The sequence below is a fragment of the Symphodus melops genome (assembly GCF_947650265.1).
Source record: "Symphodus melops genome assembly, chromosome: 10".
Lineage (NCBI taxonomy): Eukaryota > Metazoa > Chordata > Actinopteri > Labriformes > Labridae > Symphodus > Symphodus melops.
Genome location: NC_136700.1, coordinates 6,579,685 through 6,594,456, shown reverse-complemented (window position 1 = coordinate 6,594,456; position 14,772 = coordinate 6,579,685). Strand labels below are relative to the sequence as shown.

The 14,772-nt window shown below is 41.1% G+C and overlaps 1 protein-coding gene across 1 annotated transcript; it reads left to right on the top strand.

Annotated features, from left to right (window-relative positions):
- The first annotated feature begins 1,974 nt into the window (after nt 1-1,974).
- On the top strand, nt 1,975-8,677 carry rhoub (ras homolog family member Ub). Its single transcript, XM_079353384.1, has 3 exons — nt 1,975-2,408; nt 4,347-4,405; nt 6,530-8,677. The coding sequence occupies exons 1-3, from the start codon at nt 2,192-2,194 to the stop codon at nt 6,983-6,985; spliced, it is 732 nt and encodes a 243-aa protein (XP_079209510.1). The 5' UTR covers nt 1,975-2,191; the 3' UTR covers nt 6,986-8,677.
- The last annotated feature ends 6,095 nt before the right edge of the window (nt 8,678-14,772 follow it).

The following is a 14,772-nucleotide window of genomic DNA, read 5'->3' as shown; positions in this document are numbered from 1 at the left end:
CTCACAGTCATTCACCTGAGGCCACTCGATGGTTCATTATTTACATTTTTCCTCGTCATGTTGTATTTTGTCACTTCATCACTTTCACCACAAGGGGCAGCTTTCCTACACCTGTTTGAATAAATGGGAAGTGTAAACCTAGCATTTATGAAGAGAGAAAATGAGATGTATTCCCTTGCTATAGCCTCAATAATCTAGATGTATCATAATTGAGTGAAATCACTTTTCAGTAGGTTCTCCTCTGATCCTCTCCGAGCTCTTTGTGAATATTTCCAGTCTTGTGAAGGAACGTGGGGGTGAAATGCAGCAGGTGCCTTTCTAACTGCAGGTTAAAGTGCATGATCAGATTCACAGTGCTCACGGCTGCTGGCAACAGCTTACTTCTCTTCCCATCACCTTCCTGAAAAGGTTGTTATGTATGTGTATGATAATTGTGTGATAGAACATGTGTGTCATGACAAGGTATCTTATACAAAGTTGTAAGTAGTTCAGTTTTAGGAATAATAAAAATAATTCAGGACATTCTGCCGTTCAAGTCCACATTTATCATGCTTGCTTTTGTAGCCCCCGCTAAAAACAAATTGTTTATTCATATGAAAGCCTTATTTTGGTCTGGTTAACACAGTTTCGTTTGCTGACACATTAAAAAGCCAAAATATGTTGGCTTTGATAGTCTTCATTAACTTCTTTGCTATGGACCTACACCTGCAAACTGTGTCTCTGATTTTCACCTAGAGGAATTTCAGCAAAAACTACTGTAGCTACACAATGAATTTCAGGCTTTGTTACATATTTATTAAAACCAAACTGCTGTTGGTCTAGTCATAGTCACTTTTTTTTTCTCAGTAAGTAGATTTTTATCTTTTTCTCTGGATGGCAGAAGAAGGAGAAATCAAATCCAAAGAGTAAAGTAACTCTTAGTTTTATTCAAAATATAGTACACTGATTATTTAGTATAGCCTTCTTAGAAACCACGCAAGTTTTAATCAGGTTAAAGTAGTTTAACACACTCAAAAGAGAACACAATATGTACTGTTTGACCTTTTTTTAGACCAATAGATTCAGTATACAAAATAGACCTAAAGTATTATAAGTTTCAAAAGATCAAAAAGAAATAATACCAGCCAAGGCACAAGGTAGAAGGTATATCTGGCCCACCAACTTCAAACTACTTCTATGGATTTCAGAAATGTCGGTTAAGTTTCAGGTTTTAGTCATCATCATAAACTGTCGGCCCACATCCATTGTAAGGATGTGGTATGATTCCAACATTCAGATTATATGTAGGCATGGGCTGTTGCAGGTTTGTTGTTTTGAACTTTTTTGTTTCTGGGTTTTTTTGGGGTTTTTTTTTTGGTCAAGAGTAGAATACAGATTTCAGTTCATTTGACACTGGAACACCTGCATCTTGCTGGTCCGTTTTTCCAGCATCCAAGCACAAGGAGGCGCCAGAATGCAAAGCATGCTCAGAAACTTTTTTTTTAAAGGGTTTCTGACTTTATTAGGGAGAAAGCGATGACCTCGGTTGTAAGACTGAAACACTTTCTTACTTCACGTCTCACGAATGAGTCAACATAAAGTCATCATGTGCAGTTTTGTTGTAACTTCAGTACTTTGCCGGCCTGCTGTCAGCTGGCTACAAATTAAAGTGGGTCAGGGGGTCTGAGCTGAGACCCCCCCCCCCCCCCCCCTTCACCGGTGAGAAAGCCTGCAAAGTCAAAGTCAAGGAGGACTGGGAAATGACACAGGTTTGGATTGGAATAAGAAAAAAAACAACTCATCGCATTGAAAAGTGAATCACAAACATTGATGTAGGACTTGTAGAATTATATTTTTCATGAAAAAAGGGCTACATGTTTAGGTTTAGGCTTAACTTTCACCAGTCTGCTCAGCCCTCCTCTACACTGTGCAGGGAGGTGAGGTGGGCGGGGTTAGTGAAATTAATCTGAGGACACGTAAGACCCGCCCTCACATTGTAACTCAGTTTCAGTGTGCATCTCTCACGGTGAACCACCACAGTGGATTTGGCAGGACCGCGCGCAGAACGAGAGGAGCGCTTTTACGCACGAGCCTACTCGCTATCATATAGCTCAGGATTAAGAACATTTTTTTTCAAGAAGAAATCGTCTTCTCATGGTGGGTCCTTTATCTTCCCCACCAAGGAGAGCGCGGCGAAAAGCTGACTGATTGAATGTTACCTCTTGACACCATGGATTACAGCCGGACCACGGCCCCTCCGGTGCCCCCCCACAACCCCAAAACAGCCCGACCGGGGCAGGCGCAGGAGCGGCTATTAAAGTGCATCCTGCTCGGTGACGGAGCAGTGGGCAAAACCAGCCTGGTGGTCAGCTACACAACTAATGGATACCCGACAAGATACGTCCCGACTGCATTTGATGACTTCTCAGGTAAACACAATACAAAATAAACGAGCTCTACATTTGTGGCATGTGTCCTTATTCTTTAATAGCATGGGTCTATTCAAGGCTTATTTGGCCATGATTTTTCAGCGTCAGAGGTTCTCACGACCGCTTTGTGAATGAAATTCTATTGAAATATGTTCCACTTTAGAAGTTAGTCTGTTTCTTTTTAACTGCCTGTACCATCTGCTTTGTAGCCTATGTACTCTAAAATCTTCATCAATTTACAATTTTAAGTAATTTGTCAGCCTGCTTGTTATTCTACTGGTGTGATAGATGTGTTTGTCTTTCCTATTATTTGTTCTCTGTGTCTGTGTTAACCTTTATAGGCCTGTGAGTTATCCCCCCCCCCCCCCCCCCCCCCCCCCCCCCCCCCAATGGAGCAGACAGGTTTTCATTTGGCTCATTTGCATGGTCCAAGCTGTCTCTCTTGTCCCTTCAAGTTGTGTTTACTGGGGGGGAAAGCAGAGAACATAACACTTCAGAGGGAAAACTTGTTTTGAACTGATCAGTGTTGACATGCAAATACAACCTGTGACCCTCCGATCACCTTCATTGCTTCCTGATTACAGCATAACACTGACAATGCAAGAGGACATCCAGTCTGATTCACGTTTGTGTAAACATTTTAAAGGAAGATCATGAAATCAAATGTTTTTAAGAAGAAGATTGAACCCTTGGCGTTGTTTCCTGTAATCTGACGTGTCAGATTATACATTTTCGTCATTAACCTCTGCAATTTTCTATCATTACGCTGATGAGCTGTAAAACTAACAACTTGGCCCAAAGAAAATCCAATAAAACACTCTCTGAGAACACACACCGCCCTCAGACAAGCACTGACTCAACCCTCCTTGTACACAGCAGAGAGCGGCTCTGGTTCAGGGGTTTTGGATTGCACAACTCTGCCTATTGTTGTCAGCCTTGACCCATGGAGCCCTCTCCTCTATACTGGAATGGGCACATCTGTTGCGTCGACTCAGAGGCAGAGATTGTCTTTCAGCCGGGACCTGACAGAGACTGATTGTGCAGTTCGGGGGCACTTGGGTGGTGATGTCATTTTTTCGGTGCCTGGAATCAGAGCGTCCTCTTGAAAGCTGACGTCGGGGCTGTTACGCAACGCCACAGGTGGTGGCAGAAAGGCAGAGGAGAGGGGACGATAAGGCCGAGTTTTGGTCCGGAAAATCAAAGAAGTATCATATGTCAGGGATTAAGAAATGATTACACAAGGGCAGCTCACTCTCTTTCTCTCCTCCTTTCATCCGGCTTTCTCCTTGCTTTAGTTGAAACAGGGTTCTATGATGCCTGTCCGACTACTTGAGTAGTTCCAGCTAACTCTTTGATCAGGTGGCACAACCTACCACACACTCCAGGCGTATTGTAAATGTTTCCATGTGCCTGCTGCGCGGCATTGTGCTCGCTCTTCTGAAAAGAATAAATGGCCCCATAATGAAACTCTCTGTAAAATGACTCATCCACTTTTCCAATCCTGAAATGGGGCCTATTGGAGGAGAGTCACTGCACGAACGACAATCTACTCGGGTTTACCCCCCCTATAAGACAACCTTTGAATGGCCTCTGTCAAAACACAGGAGAGTACAAAGCTCACAGAGAGGTCCCACAGACTGTAAAGTGTTATGGTCTCCGCAGTGACATGCAGGCTGGGTGGGCAGGCGGGACAGAGAAGGCGGTCTGTGAGCTGGAAGAGCGGAGCAACGCGTCTTTGTGTTTTCAACTGGCAGACTTTTGTTTATTCCAGAAAGTATTCTGCTGGGTGGTTAAGTGTGTGTGTGTGTGTGTGTGTGTGTGTGTGTGTGTGTGTTAACTCTGCAAGTGTCAGGTGGGAACTTCATTGCATAGACGGCTTTATAGTGGTTTCAACAGCTGTGTCTTATTTTCTCTGTCTGTCCTTTTCTGTCTCTACAGCTGTGGTTCAGGTGGATGGAAACCCAGTGAGACTCCAGCTTTGTGACACAGCAGGACAGGTGAGTTCTGTTTACACACACACACACACACAAGCACATCGCTGCTTTACTGTATTGTGATGTGGCCTGCTATCAACGTCACATTAGTCCCTCATACATTCAGTTTAAGGCAGGATGACCACATCTGAATTACGCTTTATCTGCTATGTACATTTTTTGTTAAAAGACAGCTAGATGGGATTATTTTGTCAGAAATTCCTACTGACACATCAGCAAAGAGAGAAGAGGTATGATTGTGTCTATGGGGGGGGGGGGATCAATCAGAAATCAACAACCAAAAGTCCATCACAGGAGCTTTAAAGACAAAATACCTACAATAACAGCCTCAGCACTCAGCTATAAGAGCTTGTTATCAAGTTTATCAAGTTTAATTACACATTCAAATAGGATTTTAATATAGGAAAGATGAAACGATCTTAACATCTGCATTTTAGTTTTTTTTATTATTATTTTATATGCTAAATGTTGCATTTAGGACAAAGCACTTACTTTTCTGTTGGCCTCAGCACTTTGTCTTCAATGCAAACGAGCAACCCTGCTAAGTACTACCAAATGACATTATGAATGTCAACAGGGCAAATGCTGTTACATCTGCAAGTTAGCATTAACTTTCTGAGCATGTTAGCCTGCTGAGGTTAGCATTTAGGTCAAAGCGCTGTTATGCGTTGAGAATGTGTAGGAAGCAACTTGCACATATGAACAGATTGAACAAATGATTTATTACACGAAAAACAATATGGTCCCTTCATTCTTCATATGAGTCTTTGCTTGCTATTTCAGTAGACTCATCCATATAGAAAATTATTTGGCTCTGCCGTCAGTCTCAGATACAGGTAAAGGCTAGTCTGAGGTGTTGCATCAACAGGGTAGAGGGAAAAGGTTGGACTGGGGTTAACACAGCACAGACACATGAAGATAATTCCTCTCTGCTGTGAACAACTCTGTGGTTCAGGGAGTGTAATAGTGATTGACTCACTATTATGTTTCTACTATGGGGCAATGTTGGTCAGTTCTGTTGTGAAAGTGTTTTGATTTTCTCTGGAGCATGTGTGGTTTTTTTATATAATCCAATTCCCCGGAGCCCCGCCTGGGAGGGAGCAGAATATTTGACATTCACAAATGCTGCGAGGGCACTGCCGGTTCTACGCAAAATCAAAGACAACTCGGCTGTAAAGTGGAATGAAGCATACAAACAAGCCCAAATACATATAAAACCCACAGCATGTTGCAAGCTGCACACAGAATCAAAACTGCACACACACACACACACACACACACACACACACACACGCAGACAAGCCTGGGCAGACACAGGCAGATAAAAGTTGGCAATCACCTTCTTTCGTTGAGCAATTTCATAAGAGCAGAGCTGGGGCCAGAAAACAGGTTGGGGTGTGCCAAAAAAATAGAGATACAGTATAGAGAGAGGTAGAAAGTGAGTGAATGAGAGAAAGAAACAGTCCAGAGAAAAGAGATAACAGCTGCCGTCGGAGCTGATAAACGAACCGGCTCCTTCTCCTGAGATGTTGATGTGTAATGTGTGTAATCTGCAGATGGACTCACGTCATCAGATTGCAAAGTACAGCCAAAGCTTGTCTGCGATACAAGTTCATAAGTGCCCACTGTGTTTGCTTAGCCTTAAATCCAAGTTTTAGATTTTTTGTGTGCTTTTTTTTATATTCGAAAACCAGAAAGAGCTGGAAAAACCGGCTTTTTCCAGCTCTTTCCAGGGGTTAAGGAAAGGAAGGAAAGCTTTGTGAAAAGTATCTACAAACCTTAATCTGTGTGCTCAGAAGTGTAGGAGGCCACTTGTTAGTCAGAGCTCTCTGGCTCCAAAGTGTTAATTTAAGAAATGACTGTAGATTACATAAATTGCTAAGTAGGGTTTGTCTATGCTGTTTAGCGCAATATCAAATGCCTTAAGTCAGTTTTTGTAATGAATGGCTATACGCATTATTCCCTTTTCTGTGGTGGTTTAACAAATCACTGAGCGCACACTAGAGCGAGTGAGGGAAAGTTTCTCATCGTAATGTAAAGAAGTGGAAGAACTTAAAAAATGTTGCTGGATATTTCTGAAACGTACACATTAGCACAGTGCTAACAATCTGTTTCCATCTCCATCAGGATGAATTTGACAAACTCCGCCATTTCTGCTACAGTCGGACCGACGCCCTGCTCCTTTGCTTCAGTGTGGTCAGCCCCGCCTCCTTTCAGAACGTCTGGGAGAAGTGGGTCCCCGAGATCCACCGCCGCTGCCCTCTCACGCCCATCCTCCTTGTGGGAACGCAGTGCGACCTGCGGCAGGACGTGAAGGTGCTGATTGAGCTGGCCAGGCGGAGGGAGACGCCCGTGCTGGAGGAGGACGCGCGAGCGCTGTCGGAAAAAATCGGAGCGGTGACGTACATCGAGTGCTCGGCGCTGACGCAGAAAAACCTGAAGGAGGTGTTTGATGCCGCCATTGCTGTGGGGCTGAGGCACTCTGACAGGAGAGCTAGGAGGGAGAGGAAGGTACGCAGCACGGCCGATAAGATGAAGATGCTCTCCAAGTCCTGGTGGAAGAAATACGTGTGCGTCCAGTAGGGAGAAAGAAATATCCTGTGCCTAATAATAACAGTGAAACTGCTGATTTATTTCAGGGACTAAGTTGGATGTAAGAACTATCTTTACTTTCTCTAGGATTACCCAAGATGTGGTGGTCAGAATGACTTTAATTCAGGGAAGCAAACTGGTGTGTACCTGCCTGAGCTAAGTTTGGATCTTTTTCAGTTTGATTCCTTTGTTGATGCGTAAAAGATGGAGATTTTATGGCTGTAACCTTTGTCTAATCCTCAAAGAGATACAGAACTCTTAAATGACTGTGACCAGCGTTCAACCAAGTTCAAGGGATTGAGCAAGTGAAGTTTGAAGATGCATGGGCTGCAGATGAAACTGGACTTGTCCAAAGGAAATATTAGCTGACATGAAGGGGAGGGCATGTCATTGAAGAAAAAGTGAATTCCTTCTGTGTGTCTGAATCTATATAATTCATTAACAAAGGATATTATTGGATGTGTTCTACACTGTAAATCCGCCCCAACATTTTTGATCGATCGTCTTCAATCGGTGAATTCAGAACATGATGTTTATATAAACTTGTAAGCTGTAATCCCAAATAAGATAATTAATCATAATCTTCTAGTCAAAAGTTGTAATCAGTTGTGCACCTTGTTTTTTGTTTTTAAATCAGAATCATCTACAACTTCAGGTTGATGTGTTGGTGATCACGTCTTTGAACTCATTCTCTTTTGGATTACAATTAAATGTAAAAAAAATACACATTCTTTACAGTTTGTTGTTTGGAGATGTGGTTTGAACACGTTACTAGGACATCCATTCAGGTTTGTATTTTCTTTACGCTCCTTTAAGAATTTCTCAACTCACACGCCTGTGTTTGTTGTTTGTGCTACATTTTGACTAGTTGACACAGCCGTCACATTGTGAGCCTACCACACAATTGGAGTTCTGTAAGCTTTCTGCCAATACACGCGTCCTGCAAGAGATTAATGCAACAAAACAGGGAAGTTTGGGAAATTCAGGCAATTATTTTTTTAGGAAAGCTTCGCCTGAAAGACAGCCATTTTATGATCGAACTGTTACAAGATTACAGCAATAACCTGGGTTGTGCCACTGTACACTGCACTTATCAAACACAGTCTAAATAAATCACTCAATCCTGCCATACAATGGCCTTTGGACAAGTGACGTGATTAAGTTATAGCACAGGAAAATGCAACCGTAGTGCTTGAAATGGAGGATGAATAAGAGGCATTGAAACCAAAGCAGTTCAACGCACTGCCCACTGTTTGGGATGATCACAGGGTCTTTCTTTGTCATCACAGTCCGGGCCTAAACAGATAATGTTACGTCTTTTTCGGTCAGTTGGCACGCTCTCCTCTTTTGAATGATCTGGCAAATGAGGTGAAATCACCAAAGAGACTTATTTTATGTTTGCTTCTTATTTTTCAGAAGCCTGTCAGTCAGCTCTGTCTGTCTGGGCCAATAACTGATCAACAGCAATACAGAGCAGATATATGAAATATGTATGTCATTATGTATGTTACATAATAATCAATTTTGATGTTTGTAATGTCATCAGGATAAATCTGTGTGTAAGTGTAAAAGTGACTCAGTCATTGTCTAAATGGTACTAAACAGTACGAGTGTCTTTGTTGGTGTCTGAGAGCAGGTTGTTGAGCTGTACAAGCGGAACCAAATAAAATGTGAAATATTTAACCTGGTCTCTCTCCTGCCTACTCTTTCATGGACATCTTGAGTGTCACACTGTACAGACATGTATTAGATGATAGAGTGCAAAGTCAAAGGTCACCAGAGTCTCAGTAGATATTCTAAAGGTTGGCATGTGCTTGAATAAGAAATGTGTCACACAGAAAACTGGACTTTGTCTCCAGTACATTAAATACAAATTACATAAAAAATGTGGGTTAAAAGCTAAAGTTTACCCAAACCTTGACAAAGTAAGAGGATACCTTAAATAGAAAAAACACTTTCAACCTTAGAGGGGGAAAAGTACACCTAACTTACTGAATAAAAAGCTTGTTGAAAGTAAAACAAGTAATATTGTATTTTGTTCGTCAGACATTTCTAGAAAATAGTAAAGAAAAGCTCAATCTAATTTCCAGCACTCTTGTGAGTTTTGTTGATTGAATGTCCATCAAGAATGATTAAACTTGATAAGTTGACTCCCAAATGTTCAAATAATACAGTGAAAAAATCAGTCTTGCCAGTAACACAGAGCGAAAACAAACTCAATACATACACTCGACAACTGAGTAGCAGGTTGTTTTGATGTTTTTAGACAGCCTGTCTATAAAATCAAGTAAGAGCTACATATTTACAAAGTCTGTGGAGATTAAAATACAACATCCAAGATTTTGCCTCAAAGGTTAAGTTAGCAAGTCTTCTTCTAACTATGCAGAATCAGATAGTTATAATTGCCTGAAATTGGCTTTTTCTCCTATTCATAGTCTAGTGTCTGCACCACAGTAAGCAACAATGGGCAGACAACAACAGCTAGCTAGGTATCGTGTACTTGTTTGGAGGCGCTAATGACAGGCTAGGCTGCTAAAAGAGAGTTTGTGTCGTCTGGCAGGCTGCGGGTGAGTATTTTGTCCAGCCTCAGACTGGGTGAAATTAAGGTAGTGCAGTTATGCTTTAATTATGATTGTCAGGATGGCTGCAATTTCCAGACACATTATAGCAGACATTGGTTTTTTTTCTTGGTAGGCAGCCATCTTGTGAAACATTTAGCATTGTGGTTTGCCTGTGCCTGTCCATTAGAAGTCTAGGTTTTTGTTTTGATTTTTTTAGCTGTAAATCACAAAGCTAAAAGACAGGAAACACATCAGTCGTAACATTTACATTATTCTCATTAGGGATATTCTATATCCCTTTACATTATTCTTACATTATTCTAAAGCCTAGTTATCCATGCATTAGGTCTTGAAGGAAAAACCAACATTTAAATGACCTTTGTTGCTCAACATGATGGTCTCCACTATTCCAGATATAGAGTTCATTCCAACGGAGCCACTCAGAGAACGTGAGTTTCAGTGTCTGTCCTTGATTTGGTCAACACCTGTTGAAGGGGTCCAATGTCAGGTTTGAAGAAATACCAAGGTCATGACTCCTGAGGGACAGCTCCTATCTTCCAAGGAGATGTTTTTTTAGCTGTCTACCAATCAAAATAGAAAAATCATTTATTATTCATTGAACTATTAAAAAATATTTTCTGTAAATTGTATCAGATTATTGTCTTAAAAAAGTAAATACATTACCTATTGTGCCTGTAAGTGTTTGGAATTACATTAAATGTATTTTTTCCCCTAAAAAATGAATTAAAAAGCCAAACCTAAACAAACACAAAAAAGTAAATTGATACAGTTTATAAAGCTCCATTTAAATAAAGCTGAAAAGGGGGTTTTGCCTTTTAGTTTAGTAGCCTAGTATCATTTAGTTTAGCATTAATATCTACAGTGACACCGGATGAATTAGAAGTGCATAATATCTTTTCAATTTTAATTTGTAGCCTACTTATTTTTATCAGCAAATTGTTGGTCTAAAGAACAAGATACTCTCTGTTAGCTTGAGGACCATTGATGGGGAATTTTCTTATCTGAAGAGGGGGAACATGTAACTGTTACAGACAGTAGCTCGTTGTTTGTAACTGCTGGCTCAGCTTTATATGTAATGACAGTTGTATCCATCTTGCCATCTACCTTTAGCAGTATTTTAGCTAAGTCTAAACATTTTTAAACAAGGCTTTATTAAATGAGACCATGCATGACATCTGCTTTTACAGTCTGTTCTTTTGAGATACAAGTGCTATTCCTGAAGTGTTAGTGGAAGTTATGGGTGTAATGGAAACTGCTTCAGATATCCCTTTTAAATTAATGGTGGTGAGATAATGGAGAAGCCCAGTCAGCTGTAGCTTGGTCCAGCTGTAAAAACTTTGATGGTCACTGAACTCTTGAGACCTGTAATCCCACTTTCTTACATAACTTCAGAGAAACATTTAGGTAACAACTGAACTCTGACTCTACATGAAAGAGCAGCTCTGTAATCAGTTTTGATTTCTTAAAGTTGGTGAAAGATTTCTCTGGCACCTCTCAGATAATTGCCTGCATAATAACTGGAGCTCAGCCTATTGGCTGGGATTAGTGAGCAACATGTCTATCAGGTCTGCAGGGTGGGAAGGGATCAAACCAGTAGTATGTGGTCCACTTTGTACATTGTCTTAAGGATTAACCATTGCTCAAGCTCTTGTAGTGTAATGCGATATGTCTGGGGCCCTGATTAAAAGACAGCCACACGTTGTCTACCAGCCATTGAGTACAGTTCATTATTCTTGACATAAATCGGTTTAATAGTACATTTAAGACTTCAATCTCCCTCACTTAACTCCTCTGTAACTGTTTATTCAAGTGTCTTTTTTTCTCATGTTCTCATACTGTATGTTCAAAGGGTTATTAGCATTTAGTGCTGGGTCTGAAATTGACATCAGGTTTACTCAGAGGACAGTGTACATTGTTTAGTGTTCTTAAAATGTTGCCTATAAGTCACCAAATGTTTTATATCAAAAAATAAACAGAAACGGTTTTAGAAAGGTTGAGACTGCATTTTTAATATGGCCTCTGCAATCATTGAGCTGCAAAACTTCCCTCCAGTAAGTAATGGGTGACATCACTGAGACTATATCCAAGTTGATGTTTTAAATGTTTGACACACTTTAAAGGGTCAGTAGTCACATGTTCACACCCATCTCCTTTCTCGTGCACTCCTGTTACTTTTGGCATTCTCTGTTCTGGAGTAGAATTATCATAGCTAGTGTCAGTAGTCAATCATTATTCCATAACTCACTCTTCAACTCTGTCATTTTCTCTGTCTGCGCATGGTAAGAGGGGTGAAGTGAGGGCCTGACCACAGGGACGATTTCTCGGGTATGATTCATTTCCCCTTGCAGTGCGAGAGCGGTGCATAACTAAGGCTCCAAGTCAGAGGACAAATTTTGTCCAATTTTCTTCTTCGCCTCAAACATTTGCATTTTACTGAACCTGCTTTGGAGAAACATAACTATGTGCAGTCAGTGGCACAGAAAAAGATCACAAGCATAATGTGAATAGAGTACCTAAAAATAATTTGTAACATCAACAGAGATTACTGAGAGATTACATCTGATTTTGTACTAAAAGGGCAGAATCTGATGGAATAAAGTCTATTTATTTATAGGTAGTAATATTTAGCAGGTCTATAGCCTCTCTGACATGCTACAGTTCAGCGTTGCTAGCAGGATTATGTTTTAATAAGCTTATATAAACCCCCCCCTCCCCACAGTGTGGTCTCATTATGGGGAGGTAATTGAGTCGGTCTGTCCCGGGGTCAGAGGGGCCTCTTTGAACAGCTCTGTCGTTTACTATAAAGAGGCCTATCCCTGCCTCCACATCTGTCCTGTGGTTTGTGAAACACGTGTCTTTTCTTCAGGCAGACGGTTCAGATGTGCACATGATTGTTTATATTTGCATTGGCACATGTCCACTGTATTGATGTGCAGGTGCTTCAGCTGTACCCTCCAGGTTTATTCACATGAAAGTACCTATAAACGACCTTACCGCTCAAGTAGATTCTTTGCGAAGTCATTTCACCATCTGTCAACCTGTACTGTAACAGTTGTTTGTCATTGATTCACTCCAGAGTCTGAGTGCTGAGTTTCCTGGAGACATGCTTGTCTGTATACTTAAATGATTTATTGTAAATCTTATTCTTAGTTTATAGCTGAGCACACAGCTAGACAATGATAGACAACAGTCAGCTTCTTATCTGCAGCTCTGCCACACAATAGAAACTCCTCACCATTCAGGATTGTAGTTTATAACTGACTAGAGTTATGTCACAATTTCACGTTTATCTCCGAGGTTCAGCTGCGAACATTTTGGATTTATAATCTCTGCTGTGCTGACACAAAGCAGATGTTGTGACTTTCTTGACAAGGAGAACATCTGCTGTTTGCAGAACATCTCAAGTTGCCTCCGCTGAAGTTTCAGCGTTAAGAGTCAAATTGTATCTGGGTCATGAAAATCACTCTTAAAAGTGAAATAGCCGATGGAAATGGAGCACACAAGTGAAGACGTTGGGGTCTGATTCTATGAGGTTTAGATTTCAAAGGGGAACCACCTTTTTCATTTTTTCCCCCTTTCTCTGGGAGATCATATTACCTGGTTTGAATCCAACTGTTCGTCTGATGTCACCAACAGAGATGGTGATTGGCTGACACTTCGGCCTACTTGGCTCATGTTATCTGATTGGCCTCCTGAGACTTACATTGTTTTCTGAGTAGAAATGGCTTATGGATGTTGTGACCTCATTTTCTCTGGGACATATGTGCACATTTTCTTCCTCGTTCTGCCTCTCCACTTTTTTCTTCCCTCTCTCACTCTTTCTCAGTTTATTTTGTTGGTGTTCCCTCATTCTCTGTTTGACTGCTGACAGCCTGTTGTGCTTTGATCTCCCATATGGGACATATACGAGTACAGGGTGTGGGTGTTTTTGTGTATCCATATACATTCACCCTTTTTTTCACTGGCCTTGATGTCATCTAATATTTAGCTCTGTTTGGACTGAAAATCCAATAACCTTCAGTTTGACTAAAGAACAAAGAAACAGTTACCCCATGGGTGACTCACTGGTTTAAATATTGATTGTTCACCCTGACTGAGTGCTCACAAACATCAGTGCACATTTGACGTTATCAACTAAAGTGGGATTTAGTTCCTGGAGTAAACAAAAGCCAATGAAATAAACACACACATGTTTAGTGGTCATTGATAATGTTAGAGGTGGAAGCTGATTAGTGACTCCCCTCTGTGACTCATTAGAGGTCTGACCAGCTCTACAGCACAGAGGGAACAAAGTGTTCCTGGTTGCGAAAGTAAACAGATAATTTTGCTGCACACATGCAAGATTGAGTGCACATGTGGTCATCAATTCCAAAGATAAATGCTGAGACTGTCCTTCCTCAACTTAAAGATACCACCAGTCATTTAATCACAAGGGTTTAGGTGACAAAGACATACAGTGGCTGTTGCAATCAGACTGAGGAGGAAATAGTGTGATATTATTACAAAGCCACAAAATCCGCAGAGGGAGGCGGTCAGGGTGATGGATGTGTCGACCTAATGTCTTTATTTGACATGAGAGGACAATGAACATTGTTTGTCTGTATTTTAACAGTGACCGCTATTGTTCCCCTACCTTAAGCGAGGAGGTATTTTAAGCCTGCTGGTGGCAACGCAACGGCTGCGATGTCAGGCAACGTTGTTTGGCTTGAATTTCCCTCGGGATCAATAAAGTATCTATCTACATATGGTATATGGCATATATGGAAATTCATGTCCCACATATGGTGATTGATAATAACTTTAGTGGTTACTCTTCATTTCTCAGAGTACTTCAAATGGTTAACTGTACGTTTATCTTTTTAGTCAACAGTTTACCTCATGTTGATATGTTTTAACAGCTGTGTGTTCGAAGAGTGTCTCTGCTTCATCATCTGTTTACTGCAGTTAAAATGAATGAGTGATTAGTGTATCATAGTGACACTGGAATTTGTCTAATCAGCACGTCTGTTCTCATGCTTCGACTGAGGAGTCTCATCCTGACAGGACACAGAACCTGTGACGGTCAAGGACTGTCCTAAGGTACTTATTGAGAGACACATGAAATCTGGATTTGGACCCACCAAGGCTTTAGCCTTGACGTTCTAACCAGGTCGGCTGTTGGCAGTTACAGGGCCAGTTATGTAAGCATGTCCCTCT

Bases quoted from the DNA above. Each gene is read 5' to 3' on its own strand.
- rhoub (XM_079353384.1), top strand. From the start codon at position 2,192: ATGTTACCTCTTGACACCATGGATTACAGCCGGACCACGGCCCCTCCG. The intron at 2,409-4,346 runs GTAAACACAATA...CTGTCTCTACAG, and splicing joins TGCATTTGATGACTTCTCAG to CTGTGGTTCAGGTGGATGGA. The intron at 4,406-6,529 runs GTGAGTTCTGTT...CATCTCCATCAG, and splicing joins TTTGTGACACAGCAGGACAG to GATGAATTTGACAAACTCCG.